The following is a 19,442-nucleotide window of genomic DNA, read 5'->3' as shown; positions in this document are numbered from 1 at the left end:
ATTCAAATATACTGTACTGATTCTTGTTTTTTAAAGTGCACCTGAAATTTACATAACTCTCCAAGTCTGCTTTTACAAATTAATATTATAATTCACATTGAACTTATACTGCATATTACTTTCCATATTTTCCTTCTATAACCCTTTTTACGATACATTTGTACAATACACACGTTTCTCTGTGCATAAGACAATAAAGCTATTTATTTCGGCTGAATTCACTCCTGTTGGTTGAGCTGAATAATGTTTGAACTTGATGCATAGTTTGGACTCTCCGCTGTCACATAACCATGTAATGGTGAAACTCATCGAGTAATTATGAATCAACATATTGTGAGTCATGCTCGATCCCTGTGTTTATTCAGCACTCATTTCGCACTTCAGCATCTTTACAGCCTTTTTATTTTTTACAGTTGGTCCCTTCGCATAAATAAAGCCGCCTGCATCTAGTCAGCTCTATCTGTGTGCAGATCGTGTGACAGAGACGGAGCTCTGTGTTGAGCCTAGCCGAGAGAGAGAGGGAAAGCCTCTATGGGAATGTGGATTTTCACTGTTGAGCAGAACCAGTTAACTATCAATCACACACGGATCAGGTTTCAGCGACACGCAGGATCTGCGCTGCTGGTCATCGCTTCTCTAGCAGGACTGTTTTCTGTCAGTAAGAACTTATTGTCTGTAACTGTATCTCTCTAGGAGGGTGGGGGGCTGGTTGAGATATATCTTAGAGGAGCATCTGCTCCTGTTTACTTATTAATACTTAATATATAATGAGGCATACAAAAACGCAAAAGTTGACCTCTAAAAGATTTTATTCATAGTAAAAACATAAAATGAACAGTATACATAAACAATGCATTTTGTACACCAAGAAAACAACAATACAAATGTATAACGTTACACAACACATAAACATATTTACACTTACTTGTATATCAAACAAGACTGTAAGTTCATGGGATAGTTGAACTAAGCAGTCAAACTAACTTGTATTTCACCTTCTTATATTTCCCACTACAAAACATGTCGTAGACAATGGTGTAATTTAACTACTCCTCTAAATGTGCTGCCTGAGCATTGTATGTGAGATAGCATCAGAGAATCCCAGATAACAGTGTGGAAGGGCCTGGTGTCAGCAGATCAGATCTGGAATCTGTTAATAATGAGTCAGATCTGATAGAGAGCGCCTCTGGATTGAATAAAAGCTGACTGAGGATCTGATAGAAAGGCTGAGTGCGGTTTCAGGGAGTGACGCTCGTTGCTTCGCCGACGCTGACTCAGCTGTTCCTGTGAGAATCAAAGTCTTTTTACTCCGGTGTCACACGCTGTTGTGTTCTCAACTGTCGCAGTCAGCGCAAACATACTCTGTGTGTCTGTTTGTGTGTGTGTGTGTGTATTGTCTTTGACTGCTCTAAAAAACACAAGTAACCAGACCGATACACTTTCCCATTGAGTGTCTTTTACAAACAAACTTTCCCCCCTCTCAATTGTCTTATCAAACTTCTGTGCCCTCACGGTGGTAGATGATCCCTGACGAGCCCAGCATAGGGTAGAAATGCCCATTGGAGCTGTTGTACTGGCTGAGGATGGGGCTCGTGTACCCTAAGGAGGAGTGGGTGGGTGAGGAGGAGAGCACAGGGGGAGCAGACACTTGCGGTACCCACTCTGAGCCGACCGAGTTGGGGGAGTAGGTGCTGAAGCTTCCTGGTTGTGTGGGTCTAAGAGGCCCATCTAAAGGCAGGTTAATCTGCAGCGGCCTGCTCAACCCGTCACCTCCCACCTCATTGGCTGCACTGGAGGTCACTCCAGACATCTCAGACAGGAAGCTGCTCAGACACGGTGCGGGACCCGATGATGAAGGGGACGGGATCCTGTCCGGTGAGGGGGAGATGTTCAGGGCAGGGTTACCAGAAAGCTTTGGGCTTCCCCTCTCACTGTCGCCTGACTCTGGAGCCCCCGAGCTGCCTTCACCTCCAGGGAGGAGGTCAGACTTTCTCTTCCTCTTGCGGCGGAAGTTTCCGTTGTCAAACATCTTTTCACAGTTTGGGTCGAGCGTCCAGTAGTTGCCCTTTCCTGTGATATCAAGGAGGAGAGTTGTGAGATTCAGTTAAGATTTTAAAACTGGGCAAACAGGAAACATCACACCATGACAATTACAGCAATAGAATCACACAGCATTTGAAATGAAGTGAATTAATCATATCAGTCAATTTCTGTTTGAGAGAATTATTTAAAACATCGTAATAAATGAAAAAAGGACGTTTGAATTGTAAAGTATTACCTGGATCATCCTCGTCCCGGGGCACTTTTTTGAAGCAGTCGTTGAGTGACAGGTTGTGTCTGATGGAGTTCTGCCAGCCCGCTTTACTCTTGTTGTAGAAAGGGAAATTGTCGGCGACATACTGGTAAATCTGACTCAGTGTCAGTCTCCTGTCGGGCGCTCCGTGGATGGCCATGGCGATGAGAGCGGAGTAGGAGTACGGGGGCCTGACCAGCTTCATCAGGTCCTCCTGTGAGGGCAGAGAGAACCAGCTCAGCTCCCCTCCTGGGCCCCCAGCTCCCACCGGACCCAGGTAAGGCCTCTGCATGCCGTAGTGCTGGGGCACAAAGGGGGGGCCGGGGTTACCGGACGGGCCGGCGGTGGCCAGGTACGGCGGCGTGTTGATCCCGGAGCCGTTGAACCAGAGGTAAGGGTTCGGGGTGGAGGTGGCGTAGTCGCTCAGGTCGTAGGAGGTCGGCGTAGTGCGCTGAGGGCTCGGCAGGGAAGGAGGAGGGTAGTAGCAGTCGCTGTACATGCTGAGCTCCGGGGGCTCCTGTCCCAGGCTGGGGAACTGAGGGCCACATCGAGGGGGAGACTGGCCCTGGGCGTCAAATGAAGACATGGTCAAGTTCTTTCTCACCCGTCAGCCGCAGTTGTTCTTCCTTTTCAATATCAAACTTGATTGTGTGGCCCCTGAGAGTTCCTTGTTCAGTCCTCTGTGAGTATTTGAATGTGAGTTGATCCAAGTAAAGCTTCCCAGTGATAGACTTATCTCCCCCAGCCCTTGCCTGTCTGTTTGCCCTTGGTTTATGTCAAGATGTCACCTGTCACACCGGCTTTATCTGTTTCCCAGGAAACGCCCCATCTCTTTTGATTGGCTGCTCTCTCAGGTGAGCTCTCTCATTTTTCCCCCTGTGTCAGCTTCTTCAGTCACTCCACAGGTTTTTTTCCGCCACAAAGAAATTATTTTACACATCATGCTGTTACGCAAACATTATTCAGTTCTATAATACATACTTTTTTTTAAATAATAAAAATAAAAATTGGAATGACACTGAAATATAATTATATTTGTTTGGTTTATTGAGATTGGATACTAATTACTAGTCGGCGTACTGTAAATGGAAGCTGTAGGTTTGTACTTTTTCCAAAGGAAAATAAAAGAGCATAGTTGAATTGCTTTTTTCCCTTTTGCATGTCAGCCCGGCTATAATGGAGATACAGATTAGTCTCCATATAGATGAGCAACCTGTCTTTCCTTCTTTTATTTACCTAGTTAAACAATAATGATAAATTAACAATTATTATTTTTTATCAAGTATTGATCATCTTTGTCTTTTTATCTAGACATAGTTATAGAGATATTATTGTCACCTCTTTATGGCAGGAGAAATATGACAGAAGGAAACCTGAGTGCAGTAGGAACAGAATTGTCACTACACAATTCAGTATCACTGGGTAAAATATTTATTAATACTTAGGCAAAGTAAATGTAGTCTCTGTAGATGTAGGGGACTTTTATATATGTTAGATAATATTTTTGCAGAACTCCACATGTTAGCTGATAACAAATAATACATTGTTATCATAATATTATTGCCAATACAGTGTTTCTTACCTCTAAATAGTCCCGGTTGCGAGTGGATGGATTCCTACAGTTGCGTGGAAATCACGACACACTACTTCCGGTTACAGTTGAACTAGAGAACGCGCAACACGCAGGTGATATTCCTCAACTTCTCGCTCCACAGATTTTACCGTTTCTCTGAAGAAAAGCCTTGTAACGTAAGTTTGGATGATCTTTAGAATGAAATAACAAAGTGTCGCCTCCCTAGCTGTTCATACAAACTCCAGCCAGTACACGGGGATGCAGTTGTTCTTATTGGTTCAACGTTAAATCGTTTGAACTCCGAAGTTTAGATTAGCTTCCACTGCTAGCCCCCAATGCTAAGAGACTGCTGCCCTCACACGTCACCGTCCGCTACGCAGCGGCGCTGTCAGCTAGCGTCGATTAGCTCGTTAGCAGTGTGTTTAATGGACTGACAGCTTGATACAAAATAAAACATGTCGGCTTGTAATTCAGATGGCCGACTCATCCCCCGAGCGTCCTCAGGCGGAGCAGGACGACGTGTTGGAGCTCAACAAGGATCTAGAGAATATGACGGAATGCGTTGAGAACATGTCAGGTGAGTGTCGGTGTAACCCTCCGCGTCGTGTCACGGGGATTCAACGTGTGTTTGACGGGTCTTCTTCGCCTTGCTGTCGTCCACCTGCAGTGCAGCTGACCTGGATGGCCTACGACCTGGTGGCCCTGCGGACCAGCCCCGAGATGGGGACCCTGCTCCGGGGGCTGGAGGAGGCGTACCACCGCTGCAGAGCCGCCGTGGGTGGAGCCCGGAGCCGGGAGCCAGATCCGGAGGACCCGGTTGATCCCTCTCAGATCTGATGTGGTGTCCAGCTCACTGCTGCACTGAGACAAAGGGAGCAAAGCTGTCAAAGCAAGATTGGATTCAACTGTTATTGTGTTTTGTTCAAGTAAATATTGTAATTGTTGTTACGATCTTATTGTTAAGGGGCAAGCAGGAAGTTACACGTAACTGCTTCTGACTACATTCAAATAATATTTTAAAAACATGTTTTATTCAGTAATGTACACTGTAGTAATTTGATTTACAAACAGTTGATGTTAAAATGGCACCTTTGTTTTGTAAGTAACTAAGTCATTTGATTCATGCCCCTTGTTAAAGGAAATAAATAAAAACATAAAATTACGACTGTGGACTGTTGTTTTTTTAGATAGACCTCTATTAATACCTTAATTTCTCTTTATTGTATATTTGACTCTTAATTTGAATGTTGGACCTTTTTAATTCAGTTTATTGTAATTGCGTTTTTACCTGTTTTGTTCTTGTGTGATTTATTTTTCAGATGGAAAACACGGAGAAGACCAGAGAACAAGCTCCCACCTCCGCCTGCATCGATCTGGAAATCATACTGAAAGGGCTGGACTCCATGTCTAACTGTATGAATCAACTGGCATGTATGTATAAACTGTTTTATCCCCATCCACGCCCTTTATAACATAGTCAGTCAGGTGACCGTGATGATTTACAAATATGCAAAGCGTATGATGTTATCCCAGATCTGAAACTTGATAGCCAAAAGTGAGTTATTGTACAGCTGCGCAGCTTAGCCTTTTCTTGGAGATGTCAGTGGCGCGGACGTACATGATGCTACACGATGTCTGTCAGATCGCACCCTGCTGATGGCTAGATAGGAGTAACTGTAGGATTTAACACACGTTGCTTTCCATCATGCCATTTGATGTGAGGTGTGATGTTGCAACTTCTTTTTTTCTTTTTTTTTGCCATGGGGGACAGATGTGGGCAAAGAGGCAGAGCAATCTTCTTATTGTGTTGTCATAATTATAACTGTGCACTCACTTTGAACTCACAGGCTGGAGACAAACATCAGAGCTTCGTCCAAAATACAACTTTTTAAATGGAAGGATTAGTGTTACTGTGACACTTCATGATTTGTCTCTTCTTCACAGTTTACTGTCTTGGCAGTTTTTACAAAAGAGATACTCCCTCTCACTTGTAATGAGACAGAACAATACAAGAGACTCTCTGACAGATGCCAGTGTATCTGTTGCTGCTTGTTTCCCTTTCAGTTAGTTTGCTGGATGAAACTGACATATCACTTTTGGATACAGAAGCATAATTGATGGTTTCAGGGAAATAATATACATTACCAATATCACAATGATGTATTGTGTTTCAGTCACACATTTTTTCTCTCTGAAATTACTGAAGAAATTACTTCAGAGGAACGCAGAATACTTAATTCAATTGATTTATCCTTTATTTAAGTCAGACATATAATCTGGCGTATGTACAGTAACAATATAGGTCCGATTGAGATGCATACCTCTTCTACCAAGAAATGGTCAGTAAATATAGGTTTCTTGTTGTAAAGTATAAGCCGAGACGGATAAAATAAACAACATGATAGAACACAACAAAAGATTCAAACACAGAACAATTACAGAAACGAACATGAATCAATGGCTAAAATGAAGTAGCACTTGTTTCTTTCCGGCTTTTTGCTGTTGAGTGCTGTATTCAGTGATAAGGAGCCTTATATATTTTGCAATGTACCATTTGGGCATTTGAGAAGTGACAGCATGTAAAACATGATATTTGGTTTTCCGCCTACAGTGAAAACCCAGCTGAAGCAGTGCGATCTGATCGTTTGTGTTGGCTCCCCTGACCAGCTGTCTTGTCTGAAAAATCCAAGCGTTACCGAAGCAGCGGCCGCCAGCTTGACCTGAAACTGAAGCATGAAGCACAGAGGTAATGTTGCGTGTCAGGAGGACATAGTTTCACAGATCATACAGATCATCACCCGCTTAAAAAGCCTTTCTTTTTCTCTAGTTCTATTTACCAAAAAATACCCCAAACAACAACAACCTTTTATAATTTTGAAATTTTGTAGGATATTCTTAAAAAGGTTTCTGAACAGGGCAAATTTTTGCATGTGCACAAATTAGCAAACGGAAACACTACAACACACAAACACCCACATTAGGGCTGGTGCTGGTCAGAGTCCCGCAGGGTGCAGCACACTACATTGGCTCTGCGCTTCAGAGATCCGGTCTGTGGCATCAATGAGCAGCAGCGGTGTGTGTGTGTGTGTGTGTGTGCGTGTGCGTGCGGGTGTGTGATGGGTAATCATCTCCTGCACCCCAGGGAAACTGCAGCACAGCATACAAAAAGAGATGACAGGGACCTAATGACGCAGCGCAGCAAGTCCGCATCAGACCCTCTTCGAGGCCATTTCACAACATTTGAACTTTAAAGTTTACTTTGAACTCACTGGCATTTTCCACTCATTCTAACAATTTAGTTGCACTCATCGTACATTTTTCACATTATATTTTTGTTGTTGAGGCCAGTGCCAGAGGAGTGGGATTCTCTTGGTTATGGATTTTTATGTTGTAAACCTTGACTTCAGGGGGATTTTAGTAGAGCCTTTAGAGTTAACCACAAATGTCCTGTCCCAAAGGCAGATACACATTCACACACACACACGCACACATACACACAATCAATCAGTTGTGGTCCCAACAGCACATTTGTGTGTGTGTGTGTGTAGGTTTGTGATTCTGCTGCAGAAGAAGGATGAGTTATGTGAGACTGTGGGAGGCAGCTCCTGACCTTGTTCAACTCTCTGAAAGCAACTCCAGCTTGATGTCTGCTCACCTCTCCAACTGTAACCCAAACCCTGGATGCAGCATAAATCATTCATAGTAAGCACTAAAACAACTCCAAGGTTGTTTTTCTGTTGGAAGAAAGTGTAGAAATGTGTTTTTAAAAGTTGCTAGTGTTGTATAAGAAATGTGACTCAGATATTCTTTGTTACTCAGCCCAGGGAATAAAACGCCATCTCCTGATTTCTCACACAGCCGAGAAAAGGGCTCGTCTATGTCTCTGTAAAACGTCGCCATCTGCTGTTTCCTTTGTGCATTTTCTTAACATGTGATTGCACAGTCAAGTTCACCCTTAACAATCCTGTATACTCTTCTGTAAGCAAACTATACATAGAAATTGGGGCTTGATTGTGATTGTGCTTTTGATTGTCACCTGGTTTTGGTCCTGATATTTAATTGTTCACCAAAGCAGGTTGTGTTTGCACTGCAGAGGGTGGGATGAGTTTATTTGATCAGGGAGCAGACAGATGAATAACTAAAATACAGCAATATTGAAAACTTTAAAAAGATATTAACAAACTTGCATATTTGCATTAGCCAGGATGCATTGCTTGCTTGAGTCATAAATTGTTTAAATGACATGTGCTGGGTTTGGAGGGCCTTGTTTGACCTATTAGCCTTGACAGTGCTGCCCTCTTGTGGATACCATGGAGTGTGTGAAACAGAAATGTGGTTATATAGAGACAAGATTTAGCTGTTTATCTGTTTTCAAACACAACATTATTAGTAGCAACTACTTAAGTTTAAAGGGTCTTTCTTCTTTTAATGTTTTCGTCTGGTTGTCCAGGCTTCTTGCTCCTGTCAACATGCAGATGGAACTGACTGGCTGGTGTTAACGCAACCAAACCATATATCTGAGCTGAGAACAAATCCAAAGAGCTATATTACCTTCAGTACACAGTTTCTGCTAAAAAAAAGACAGATGTTCCTTCGTATGACTGCAGTTCTTTGTGCACACCACTGTGATTTCTTTCTGTTGCGTCTGGAGGGAAAGCTCTGAAGTCATTATCATTGATATTATTGTCCTCAGCACAAGTGATAAGGGGGTAGGCAACTATCATAGAATGCGGTTTGTTAATAATTAATTTTGTTGCATACAGAGTAATATTTAAGTTTAATTTGCAATTACAAAATGTGTTGTTTATAAAATTAAACGGCCAGTTTAATAATAGTTTGTAGCTTTTTACTTAGAAACTCCTAAACTTCTTCATCCGTTATAAATACTGTAATATACACAGTACAAAAATGTTGTCATGGCCAAAGTCTTTCAGTGGCGTCGTTGGATTTAAGTCTTCTTTGCTGTGTTGTGGAGACCTATGTGTTTTTCTGAACAAAATATACATGAATAAATATGAATATGTCCTATAGTTGTGGTTGATTTTGTTGATTTCGTGTTGGATCTCTGTGATTATTCTCGACCATTAAGAACATTAGATACAATTATTAAATATGACAGTACCACTCTGAGAGCCCTGTGTCTATTATACAAAACCGAAGACTAAAAACGACTTTGTCTGTAATGTCATGCATATGTTCACAATTAATCTTTATGCCTTCACAGACATTGGCTGTTTGGTTATTCAATATTTGTTGTTATAAAACTGTTTGGTATCAATGGTATAAACATATTTTTAGGTAGACTCACAAAGAACACATGGAGGTCACCCTCCTGTGTTTGCTGCATAATGCAGATTATAATATTATTTAAAAAATAGAAAACCACTGATATCATAGAATAACAAGTTTAAACATGTTTGAAGAAATAAGTTTAGATAGACTAACCATTAACGCCTCTTCTGTCTCCTTTCATCAGTACTTTGTCACAGCCTGGAAACTTAAGCTGGGGTCAAAAGATGTGAGACACTTAGAGAAGACATATTATACGGGACCGATTAAGAAGGATGTTTAAAAAGATTAAACCACAAAACTGGAATTTTATTGTCAGGGAGGCAATGTATTTTTCACCCTTGTCTGTGTGTTTGTTTTTTTGTTAGTTGATCTGTATGTATGTTTGTTTGTGTGTTTATAAGCAAGATTACACAAATACAATGGATTTCCCCGGATTTGGAATAATGTCAGAAAATAAACCAGTAAATTTCAGATTAGGGGGCAGATCAAGGAATGTTTTTTTTCAGTTTCTTTAATATTGTAAAATTGGCCGATTTTCTAAATTGTCACAGTTTTCCAAGGGAATAATTCATGGATCTTTATGGAAAAAAATCCGGCACATAAGGGAATTGGTATCTATGTGCGTGTGTAATTTTGTGCAATTTGATGGAATTCTAGCAGATTGTTGGGCTCCACTGAGTGACAGACATTCTAGTTAGATATGTCTTGATTTGAAACATCTTTTCTACTCACTGTCTTGTTTTAGTCAGCCAGACTTTGTGGATTCTATCGCATCACCTTGTCTTTAGAGGTCGTCTAAACTCTAGCTTTCTTTCATATAAAGAAAAAACTAAGGGTCTACTTGACAGCGGGACCTTTTTCGTTTTGCAGCAGGCTAAAAAAAAACTGTTCATTTTGAAGTCTTGACCATATCTTTATAAAAGCTAAGTTTAGAGCGACCTCTCTGCTCTGTACATAATAACACTTGTGTTGTGTTTTTTTGTTATGCACCTTGTGTGAAAAACTTAAGTAAAGTTTTAGTGCTCATCAAAAAACTTGAGATGCACTCTGCAAAGAATGTCTATCTAAACATGGTTTCCTTTCACATGGATATGCGACCACATGCACAAAGCTGTGATGGTTGTGTGGAGGCTGCTCTGCTGAGTCTACTACTTTTCCGAGTGTTGTTGTGATTTCAAACGCGCTTCTTATTCTAATTCGTAGAAGTAAGGCGACATTGGAGGCCGCGTCAGATCTTGTATCCCAGCCGCAGCCTGTCCCGTGTCAGGCCTCTTGGCATCTCACACCCAGGTGAGAGAGGAGGGGAGAGGGGAAGAGGGGATGATCAATCACGCTCAGATCCCCCCAAGACCCCCAGGCATGTCTGGGTGAATACATGACTCCTCCTGGGGGGTCCTTGTAGGCGATCATCCACCCTCCCACTGTTTTCCTCTTCTGTCCTGATTGGGAAACATACCCCCAATGGAAGACAACAATCCTGCCTCTGTAGTGGAGGCATGGACATTATGGGATCACTGTAAAGCCCCTTTAAGGTGTAAATAATCCTCAAACTCTGTAATATTGAACCACAGAACATTTTCTCAAATGTTGCCTAAAGAACTGTTACTGCTAATTTTTTAGCAGAAATTAACGACACAACAGATGCGGTCATGTCACTTGCATCCTATGGGGCCAATATGGAACCAATAATGTACCCAGTGGAGAGCAGAGATAAGGGGCGGAGCGGTGAGGGGCCTCCAGTGGAGCTAAACCTTCATTAACACACAGCAGGATAGCATGGGAAATACAGGACGTCCCCAGGAGCCAACAGACAAATGGAGAAGGATGAGAAGTGAGGGTCTGTGGGAGAGTGTTACCTGTTCCTTCAAAATACATTCACCCCTCTACTCATTGTTTATTAGGACTTTGGTGTGTTTCTTATACAGTTCATGTGTTTTGTTAAACGAGTGCTAGTGGGCTGATGTCAACCTTTAAAGACTACAAGCAGTATTGACCCAACTGGAGCTTCCTCGACCAAATTGTTGCTTTTATTCTTAGGGATGTGTTGACTCCAGATCTATAATGAAATGATAACAGTGGTTGTGTCGCGGTTGTTGTTGTTCGGTCGTTTGTTTATTTGTTAGCAGGATTAGGCAAAAACGACTAAATTGATTTCCACCAAAGTTGACTAGATGGGGGCCTGGGAAGAACCAATTACAATTTGGTGTGGATACTGATTCTTTCTTTAACTTTTTTATAACAAATAAATCGAAGACCGAGACAAAAATGTGTCGAATCGCTCGGCCTTTGCTGAGATATGAGCCATTCTATGCTGTAATTACACCAAAGGTTATATTTTTTTGCTGTACTGGATGGATTGTTGCAAAATGTTGCAGATGGATGTGGTGAAACAAATGAGGCACATTTAGGGAACTATTATCTGTGAGTGTGAAATTAAGTGCAGCTTTATTGAATATACTCTTGGGCCTTGGTGGATGTATGCACTCTGAGTCACTATGCCCGAACAGGACTTCTCTGACTTTATTGTTGCTTCAGTTCTCAATATGGTGTCTCCGGATGATGTATAATTTGGTCACCTAAATCACAAAGGTAATGTTTTCACCTGTGCCCTGTTTGTTTCTTACTTACTTATCGATTTCCATCAAACTTGGTGTATTTAGAGGATAGGCCAATTTTGGTGTGATGTGCATCAAGGGTTCGATCCAACAATATTATTTTCTCTTTTATTACTTTCTCTAGAACTCTGTTCTACGACAAATAAATTATATATGTTATGAGACTAATTATGTCTATATGAAAAGATAGATGTACTTTATTTATCCCAAATTGGGAAATTATTGAGCACAACAGGAGCTGCTGGAGCAGGCTCCATCATGGCGCCTTTGTTATACTATACAGACAAATACAGACAATATATATTTCTTTCTTTATATTTACTATTAGAACCAGACAATCATGTGGGATTGTTCTATGTTGGTAGAGGTATGTGATCTATAGAGCGCAATTATAGTTCATGCTGTAATCTCTCACTTTAGCTTGTTGTTTACTGCTTCCACAGTAACTGATCTGTAAAGACTGTGAATCAGCCTTGTAACCAGCCCCCGCCCCCCTTGTCTGTTAGACCCCCCCCCCCCCCCCCTCAAGGCATGGACCCCCTGATGAAGGCAATATCCATGCCATCACTCATTTAGCTGAGTCAGTGACAGATTTATGACACGTCCAGCTGAGAGTAAGATTTTTGGGAGATACAGGGGGTAGAGGGGATAGTAGGGGGGGAATGAATGGCTCCTTCAGACACAGATAGGCTGGTGGGCGGAGAGGAGGCTTCTCTCAAACCTAATTCCCTGCAAATTATAAGATTAGAAATCAACCCCATCCATGGAATGTGAGTCAGCCTGGTTTCCCTTGGATATACAGTGTAATAACTGAACTGTAAGACCCTGTTTTTTAGCTGTTTGGGCAGTTTTTCTTGTGACAGTTTGTCAATGTGTTTCCCCTTCTAGCTTTGATGTATTGTGATTAGCATTCGCCTGTGGGATGTGACTGTGTCTGCGGATTATCAGGCCAAATACCCTCCAACTGGAAGGTGGAAATACTTCCCCTAATTTGTCTTTCAAAGCTTCGCTGCTCTTTTGAATGAAATCAATACACATTGACATCAAAGTGGAGGTTGTGGATCAACCCCTGGATCAACACCTTGGGGAAGGTGTGAAATGCAGCATGTTTATCCATGTAATCCTCTGCTAAGTGTATTCAGTCCATTCTTATTCTAACAGACGAGTTGTGTGCATGTGGGATTTATTAAGCAAAATAAATCCTTTCGACTGGAATAAAACTTGGCACTCAGGACTCTTGATTTAGATTTTTTTTATTTATTTATACAAAGTGTTCATAAATACAAACTCAAGTCTTTATACAAGTGGGCATGAAAAGCAGGATAGAAAAAGTGCAAACAGAGGTTAAACAACTGTAACGTATAAAACGCATTCATAGGATTAGTGTTTTGTTCATTTGGGTCCACGGTGTCTCCGTCTGAAGCCGTGTCCGTCCCCAGCCTCCCTCCGGGCGCACACATGCTTCACCATGACCTGGGAGCAGTCCTCACAGTTCACCTTGCAGCACCAGTGGAACTTGCAGTTGCAGCTGCTCACCACCTCCGTGCGCCTCTCCTCCACCCGCAGTCCGCACTCATGGCACAACCTGCGGCAGCTCCTCCTCTCCCACTGGGTCAGGCCGTCCCCGTGCTGCAGGCACTCCCGGCCCTCGGTGCCGTACAGGCCCAGGCTCACGTTCCTCCTGCAGTAGTCCGGGGAGTCCTCCAGGTAGATGAGCTCCGTCTTGTCGATGCTGCCGAACGCCTCCACGATGGCCCCGCGGCTGTCCGCGCTGTTGCCGGCCCTGATGCGCTTCTTGTCGATGTCCAGCTTCTGGGCCTGTTTGTGCTTCATCTTCAAGTAGTTGCCGGTCTCTCTGAAATCTGACAGCTGCGTCCAGCAGGTTTGGACGCTGCAGCTCTCGGACATGCCATGGCACCTGCAGATGCGCTTCATTGTTGCCTTTACAGCCTGTGGGAAATCAGAGACAGCAGAAAATGTCAAACTGTGCAGTGTCAGATGAGTGATTGTGGTGTTTGTGTGTGTGTGTGTGTGTGTAAGTGTAACTCACCAGTCGTCCGGCCTCGTTGTTGTGCAGGTTGACAGCAGCTCTGGAGTCCTGCCCTGTCTCCTGCGCATCCACGTACTGTTTGGAAACCCTCTCCCCGAAATCCACGTTATCACTGCAGCCACCCCACAACCAGCCACGACCACCTGCACACACACAATAATATAACTGGAAATCAAATCACCAACTTAAAAACCCATAGAACATAGCACAAACTGAAATCATTTAATGAATCATATTTAATAATATGGGCTTAAATTCTCACCAATTTTTCCGTTCTTTGACACATCACAGCCACAGTTGTCCAGGTCTCCCAGGCTGCAGTTCCTGGTCAGAGTGTACATGACCCCCGCTGCACTGATGGCTTGGATGAAGGAAGTCTCTCTGGTGGCTGTCAGAGAGGGGAAATTAACATATTTATCCAATGAAGGTCAAAGAAATGTTAAATTTTAATTAATTAGATTACCATAAAAAAATAGTAAAAACTGTAGCTGTCTGAAAAATACACACATTTCTAATGGTCGTATTGTGTAATTAATGTGATGCAGATCTGTAATATACCGAAATTTCATATGCATGGACCCGTACTCAGCCAATATTAGTGTTTCCATAACATACTGTACTACTAAACATGTGTCCTTTGTATTATCCAAACAATAAGACACGTTTTACGCACGATTATTTCGTTTTTCCCTTCAACTTACTGACTTGCAAACATAGCTCACTAATCCACCTTCCATATTTTCTGGAAATGAATTTTCTCCACCTACCGCGTCTCAGGCCCTTGAGCTGCGTGGCGCTGTCCGGACAGTTCCACTTATCCCACGCAAACTGCTGCTTGCACTCCTCGATCCCGCTCAGGGCGCCCACCTGCACGCTCCTGGCGTAGTTCAGATATGCCTGCAGGGGAGGCAGTGACCGGTTACATTTTTCGATCGAAACACATTTAGAATTGTTATCCTCAACCTTTCAGCGTAATATCAATTCTCTATTTACCTTAGGCCCCGTCATAAGAAAGTTACTGGCCACCCTGAGACGATGGAGATAAAGGATAAAGAGGATCAGCGCATATTCAACTGGAAACAACATTTATAAAAGATGCAAGCAAATAGAAAGTATCTTACCAAGTGTGTCCTGGACAGATTTTGCATAAAAGAGCCAGCAGCCAAAGTAAGAATTGCACCATTTTCATCTGTTGGCCCCTCAACAGCAGAGAGATCCAGTTATTTTCACCCTGTACTGAGAAACTTTCTCTCTTAATGAATGAAGGACATATGGGACTCTTGTGCTTTCCCACTCTTGGTCCGAGGAAGCTGATTGGCTGACGGGTTCAGGAAACGCCTTTATGCGCACTTCAAAGGGGGGCATTAAAGGGGACAGTTTATCTTCTACCCCTGTAGGATATGGCACCAGGGCACTAATACACAAATAACGGAATCACTGAAAAACCAGACGGAGTCAAACATATTACAAAAATATTTATTTCATTTTAAGTACATAGCCCTCTAAAATATTAGAAGTTTTAGACATCACAAAAGACAAACGCAACAAATCCGAGAATTGACCCCCAAGCACCAACATAAACCAGTGAGCCCGCGTGGAAGTGTTTCTGTAATGATACATAATTTGATTTATAAACAGGATCAATTCAGTATAGATAAAGTGCATTAAAAGGCTTCAGCAATGTGATAGCTGAAAATAACATTATCATAAATCTGTACAAAGCTTATTGGTGTCAATAATGTCGTGGGAGCTGTAAAGTGATGAGCATATTGACTCAGAAGTCTCTGTAACGAGTGGCGATCACTGCCTGCGCCCACGGTCCCTGCGCCTTGTGTTATTGTGGGGTTTCCTCCCGCTTTCTTTACGCGCACAGTAATATTTGGTGACAGTTTGCGTGCATTTCTCGCACCTCACCGTGCAGCACCAGTGGAACTTGCAGTTGCAGCTGCTGACGACCTCGATGCGCTTCTCCACCACCCGCAGGCCGCATTTGTAGCAGAGCCGGCGGCAGCTCTTCCTCTCCCACTGGGACATGTTCTTGTTACCCTTCAGACACTCCCGGCCCTCGGTGCCCTGGAAGCCCATGCTCCTGTTCTTGACGCAGTAGTCCGGGGAATCCTCCTGGTAGATGAGCTCCGTGCGTGGGATTCCGCGGAAACCGTGCGTGATGGCTCCCCGGTTGTCCGCGCTGTTGCCGGCCCTCGCGGGCTTCTTGTCCATCTCCAGTTTCTTTGCGTTCTCGTGCTTCATCTTCAGATAGTTCCCCACCTCTCTGAAGTCGGCCAGCTGCATCCAGCAGGTCTGGATGCTGCAGCTCCCGGACACACCGTGGCACTTACAGGCTCTTCTCATTGTGCTTTTGACCGCCTGCAGAGATAGTGAGGGAAGAGAATGTGGTTATCAAACTTGCACATCATTTCTTGTCTTTCCTAAACTCGTGCCTAAATGTTGATAACATGATATTTATTATATCGCTATAACAAACAATTAAACGTTTCCTCCTTATTATACATCATTAATTAAATTAATGTAAAGTTAAAGAAACTCCAGTAACAGTAACATGTTATATCTTACCAGTCTGCCTGCCTCGTTGTTATGCAGGTTGACTGCTGCCCGCGAGTCATGCCCGTCTTCCAGCGCGTCCACGAACTGTTTGGAGATCTTCTCTCCAAACGCTGCGTTATCACTGCAGCCTCCCCAAATCCACCCTCTTCCTCCTGGTGAACAGAAATACTCAGTGTTATTCAATTCAAACAAATAATGAGTTACATAATTATTTCTAACAGTAATCAGACCCAGCTTGGAATTACCTGTCTGTCCAATTCTGGAGTCATCGCAGCCACAGTTGTCAAAATCCCCCATGCTGCAGTTCTTGGTGAGTGTGTACATCACTCCGGCCGAGCTGATGGCATGGACAAAAGACGTCTCCCTTGTGGCTGCAACAGTTGACAAAGAAAGCAAACCCAGATGTTACACATTGCTGTCAAATCATATTTGTTGCCATAAATAGCTGCTCATAAACTGTGCGTAAAAGGCGCATAAACTGTGCGTAAAGGCATTTTTGGAGACGAGTTCTATAATCATATTTGAGTATCTTGGCTGTTTTGTCTGTATATTTCAGCAGATAATCTAACTTAATGTTCTCTTCTCCATGGAGGGTTAGAGCGCTGAGTTCCAGCACGGTCTCTGCATTGAAGGATATGCTTCACGCCAGAGCGCATCAGCCGAGCTGCGCGATGTTGGAATTCAACTCATCACCGCACCACCCTTCAGCACTATATGTTATGCACATGATACAGATATACAGATAAAAATGTCTTACCACTTCTGAGGCCGTTGAGTGTGGATAATTGGAGCGTGCTTTCTGGGCAGTTCCACCTCTCCAAGGCGAACTGGTGTTTGCACTCTTGTATTCCACTCTGCGCACCCACCTGCACACTTCTGGCGTAGGTCAGAAAAGCCTTGAGAGAGAGAGAGAGAGCAGTTGGTTGTTAGTTGTTGTATAAAAATATGCATCTACATTTGCAAAGCACCTGATATTTGAGTTGGATATTATAAGGACACAACGTGCCAAAAAAGAAAAAAAGGACAGGGATGTATTTACCTTTGGTCCAGTCATGAGGAAATTATTCACCGTCCTATAAAGGGAAAAGAAAACATTCAGGTTTATCCCAAGTCACAAGGGCCATCAGAAAACACACACACTACACTGTAGTATTTTGAATTAAATCTTCCAAAAGAAAACCACATACCAAGCTAATGCGAACTGAAAGTGACAGCAAATGCACAGAACCACAGCTGTGAGGAGATAGAAAGGTCCCATAGCAGCTGTATTCCAAGCGGAGGCCTGCAGGCTCGTATCCAAGATGTGAATATGCCAAGAGAGAAGAAGGCAACTGAAGCTGTAGCCGGACCCCACGCTGATGATATTTATATGGCCTTGCCCCTTTGACTGACAGATTTGTCTTGCAGGTAACGTTTCACTGTGAAAAAAACGCCAACGTCGACATTGATTGCTGCGTCCTATAGACAAATAGGAGCCGTCGGTGCATAAGTGCACTTCAAAGAAATTACGCAGACGGTTTAACAGCCCCTCATTCATTCATTCGCCCATTCATTCACCTGTCGTTCCCAGGCTTTAAGCCTTATACATTTTCCCCATGAATGGAAACCTATATCCAGTAGATGAGTATATTAATGATGCAGTCATAAGAGCATATAGGAAAAATACAACATCTCCTCAATCATTTAATTGTAAGGTTATTAAGGGCAAACACCACTGTGTCTCTGAAAATATATCACCAAACACTGGACACACGATATTATACTATTTTAATAAGGTATATTGGGAAATTAGCCTCGAATTAATTGTTGTGAGAGGATATGATGATTTTCAGTGAAGCTGGCTTTTGCACAGAGGCCACAGACACTGCACAACTCTGACTTCTCCAAACGGTCCCGCGCATTGCGCGTTCTGGCGCACTGAATACAGCACTGAGCCCTCATGTGTAGCTGGGAACGTTTGGGAAATGGCACCAGCGTCCCGGGGGGAAAGACGGTGACTGAGAAGCCATAAAGTCTTTCAGCGCCTGACAGTATATAGTCATGTAAATATTCCCTCACACATCGGCGACATTGGCGTCGTTGTGATAATAGGATAATAGATGTTTCCCCCAAGAAACAACATGGTGCGAAAACAGTCTGGAATTTACAAGAGCATAAACACATAAGAGCTTTAATGTTTCTGCCATTAAACAGTAAGTTAGTTTATTGGTGCGCTGTAAAATGATTGTGCACGACGGGGTTTGACTTGCTGACTTGACAACAAGAAGAGATGGGTTTTCATATCGATCATGTGCGTAAAAGAAATCCAGGATCATCCAGCGTTTAATTATGCTGATTATGTCATCATCACGGGGTCATCATGACAGTTTCAGCCATATACTATGATTTGCGACAATAGTGATTAACATTTCAGCTTTTTATTAAATGGCTTACATTAGTCAAATCCCCCATTTAGCCACTCAAAATCCCTGAACACAACAATTCCACTCAGCGCCGTGGACAATAGGCGGACGACTGGGCGAGGTCCGCGGTGAAGTGGAGGTGAGGATAATCCCCACTAATTACATATCACCCATATTCACTCTGCAGCATGAGTGAAACCTAGAGCCCCTCATCACCTGGCCGAGAAATAATACGGAGCGATTAAAAATCAATCTGGGACGCTTCATAATTTGTCCCTGAGTGACTATTTTAAATGGGTTAAATGAGCTAATAACGTGCAAACAATGGCGATTTGCAGCTGGGCGTGTTTCTGCACTGGGCTGCTAAATATCGAAACTTTCACCAAGTGGGCTGTTAGAGAAATAGGTTTATTTTCACATCGTTAATTCCAAGATGATCACGAAAAAATGGCTCAACTGCGAAAATAATAATTAAATTTAAATCGCATTGTCATCATTTAAAAATCAGTACTGATAATGAAATCGCTCCATGTGGATTTTTACCTAAATTCCACTTTCCATGATGTGAATTCCAGCACAGCCTCAACCCTGACAGTCCTGTCGTCGAGGGTCAGGCCCTTTTGTGAGTTACAATAACATGAGGTTAAACATG

The 19,442-nt window shown here is 42.9% G+C and overlaps 4 protein-coding genes across 4 annotated transcripts; 1 reads left to right on the top strand and 3 right to left on the bottom strand.

Annotated features, from left to right (window-relative positions):
* Positions 1-1,492: 1,492 nt before the first annotated feature.
* On the bottom strand, positions 1,493-2,879 carry foxi3b (forkhead box I3b). The gene is made up of 2 exons (XM_061080257.1): positions 2,279-2,879; positions 1,493-2,070 (listed from the first exon to the last, which is right to left on the bottom strand). Exons 1-2 carry the CDS (start codon positions 2,877-2,879, stop codon positions 1,493-1,495), a joined length of 1,179 nt encoding a protein of 392 aa, XP_060936240.1.
* A 1,088-nt stretch (positions 2,880-3,967) lies between these two features.
* On the top strand, positions 3,968-4,987 carry syce3 (synaptonemal complex central element protein 3). Its single transcript, XM_061080190.1, has 3 exons — positions 3,968-4,042; positions 4,341-4,443; positions 4,534-4,987. The coding sequence occupies exons 2-3, from the start codon at positions 4,341-4,343 to the stop codon at positions 4,701-4,703; spliced, it is 273 nt and encodes a 90-aa protein (XP_060936173.1). The 5' UTR covers positions 3,968-4,042; the 3' UTR covers positions 4,704-4,987.
* Positions 4,988-13,165: 8,178 nt separating this feature from the next.
* On the bottom strand, positions 13,166-15,012 carry LOC133012040 (protein Wnt-8-like). Its single transcript, XM_061080006.1, has 6 exons — positions 14,945-15,012; positions 14,817-14,850; positions 14,591-14,720; positions 14,086-14,211; positions 13,824-13,966; positions 13,166-13,723 (listed from the first exon to the last, which is right to left on the bottom strand). Exons 1-6 carry the CDS (start codon positions 15,010-15,012, stop codon positions 13,166-13,168), a joined length of 1,059 nt encoding a protein of 352 aa, XP_060935989.1.
* A 611-nt stretch (positions 15,013-15,623) lies between these two features.
* On the bottom strand, positions 15,624-17,646 carry LOC133012269 (protein Wnt-8a-like). The gene is made up of 6 exons (XM_061080246.1): positions 17,576-17,646; positions 17,428-17,461; positions 17,146-17,284; positions 16,634-16,759; positions 16,398-16,540; positions 15,624-16,190 (listed from the first exon to the last, which is right to left on the bottom strand). The coding sequence occupies exons 1-6, from the start codon at positions 17,644-17,646 to the stop codon at positions 15,624-15,626; spliced, it is 1,080 nt and encodes a 359-aa protein (XP_060936229.1).
* Positions 17,647-19,442: the final 1,796 nt, after the last annotated feature.

Source organism: Limanda limanda, chromosome 10, assembly GCF_963576545.1.
Source record: "Limanda limanda chromosome 10, fLimLim1.1, whole genome shotgun sequence".
NCBI lineage: Eukaryota > Metazoa > Chordata > Actinopteri > Pleuronectiformes > Pleuronectidae > Limanda > Limanda limanda.
This window is presented reverse-complemented; position numbering and strand designations above follow the sequence as displayed.

Bases quoted from the DNA above. Each gene is read 5' to 3' on its own strand.
- foxi3b (XM_061080257.1), bottom strand. From the start codon at position 2,879: ATGTCTTCATTTGACGCCCAGGGCCAGTCTCCCCCTCGATGTGGCCCT. The intron at 2,071-2,278 runs GTAATACTTTAC...TTGATATCACAG, and splicing joins CCGGGACGAGGATGATCCAG to GAAAGGGCAACTACTGGACG.
- syce3 (XM_061080190.1), top strand. From the start codon at position 4,341: ATGGCCGACTCATCCCCCGAGCGTCCTCAGGCGGAGCAGGACGACGTG. The intron at 4,444-4,533 runs GTGAGTGTCGGT...GTCCACCTGCAG, and splicing joins ATGCGTTGAGAACATGTCAG to TGCAGCTGACCTGGATGGCC.
- LOC133012040 (XM_061080006.1), bottom strand. From the start codon at position 15,012: ATGAAAATGGTGCAATTCTTACTTTGGCTGCTGGCTCTTTTATGCAAA. The intron at 14,212-14,590 runs GTAGGTGGAGAA...CCTCTCTGACAG, and splicing joins GCTCAAGGGCCTGAGACGCG to CCACCAGAGAGACTTCCTTC. The intron at 13,967-14,085 runs GTGAGAATTTAA...GTGTGTGTGCAG, and splicing joins GTCAAAGAACGGAAAAATTG to GTGGTCGTGGCTGGTTGTGG.
- LOC133012269 (XM_061080246.1), bottom strand. From the start codon at position 17,646: ATGGGACCTTTCTATCTCCTCACAGCTGTGGTTCTGTGCATTTGCTGT. The intron at 17,285-17,427 runs GTAAATACATCC...CTCTCTCTCAAG, and splicing joins TCCTCATGACTGGACCAAAG to GCTTTTCTGACCTACGCCAG. The intron at 16,760-17,145 runs GTAAGACATTTT...CAACTGTTGCAG, and splicing joins ACTCAACGGCCTCAGAAGTG to CCACAAGGGAGACGTCTTTT.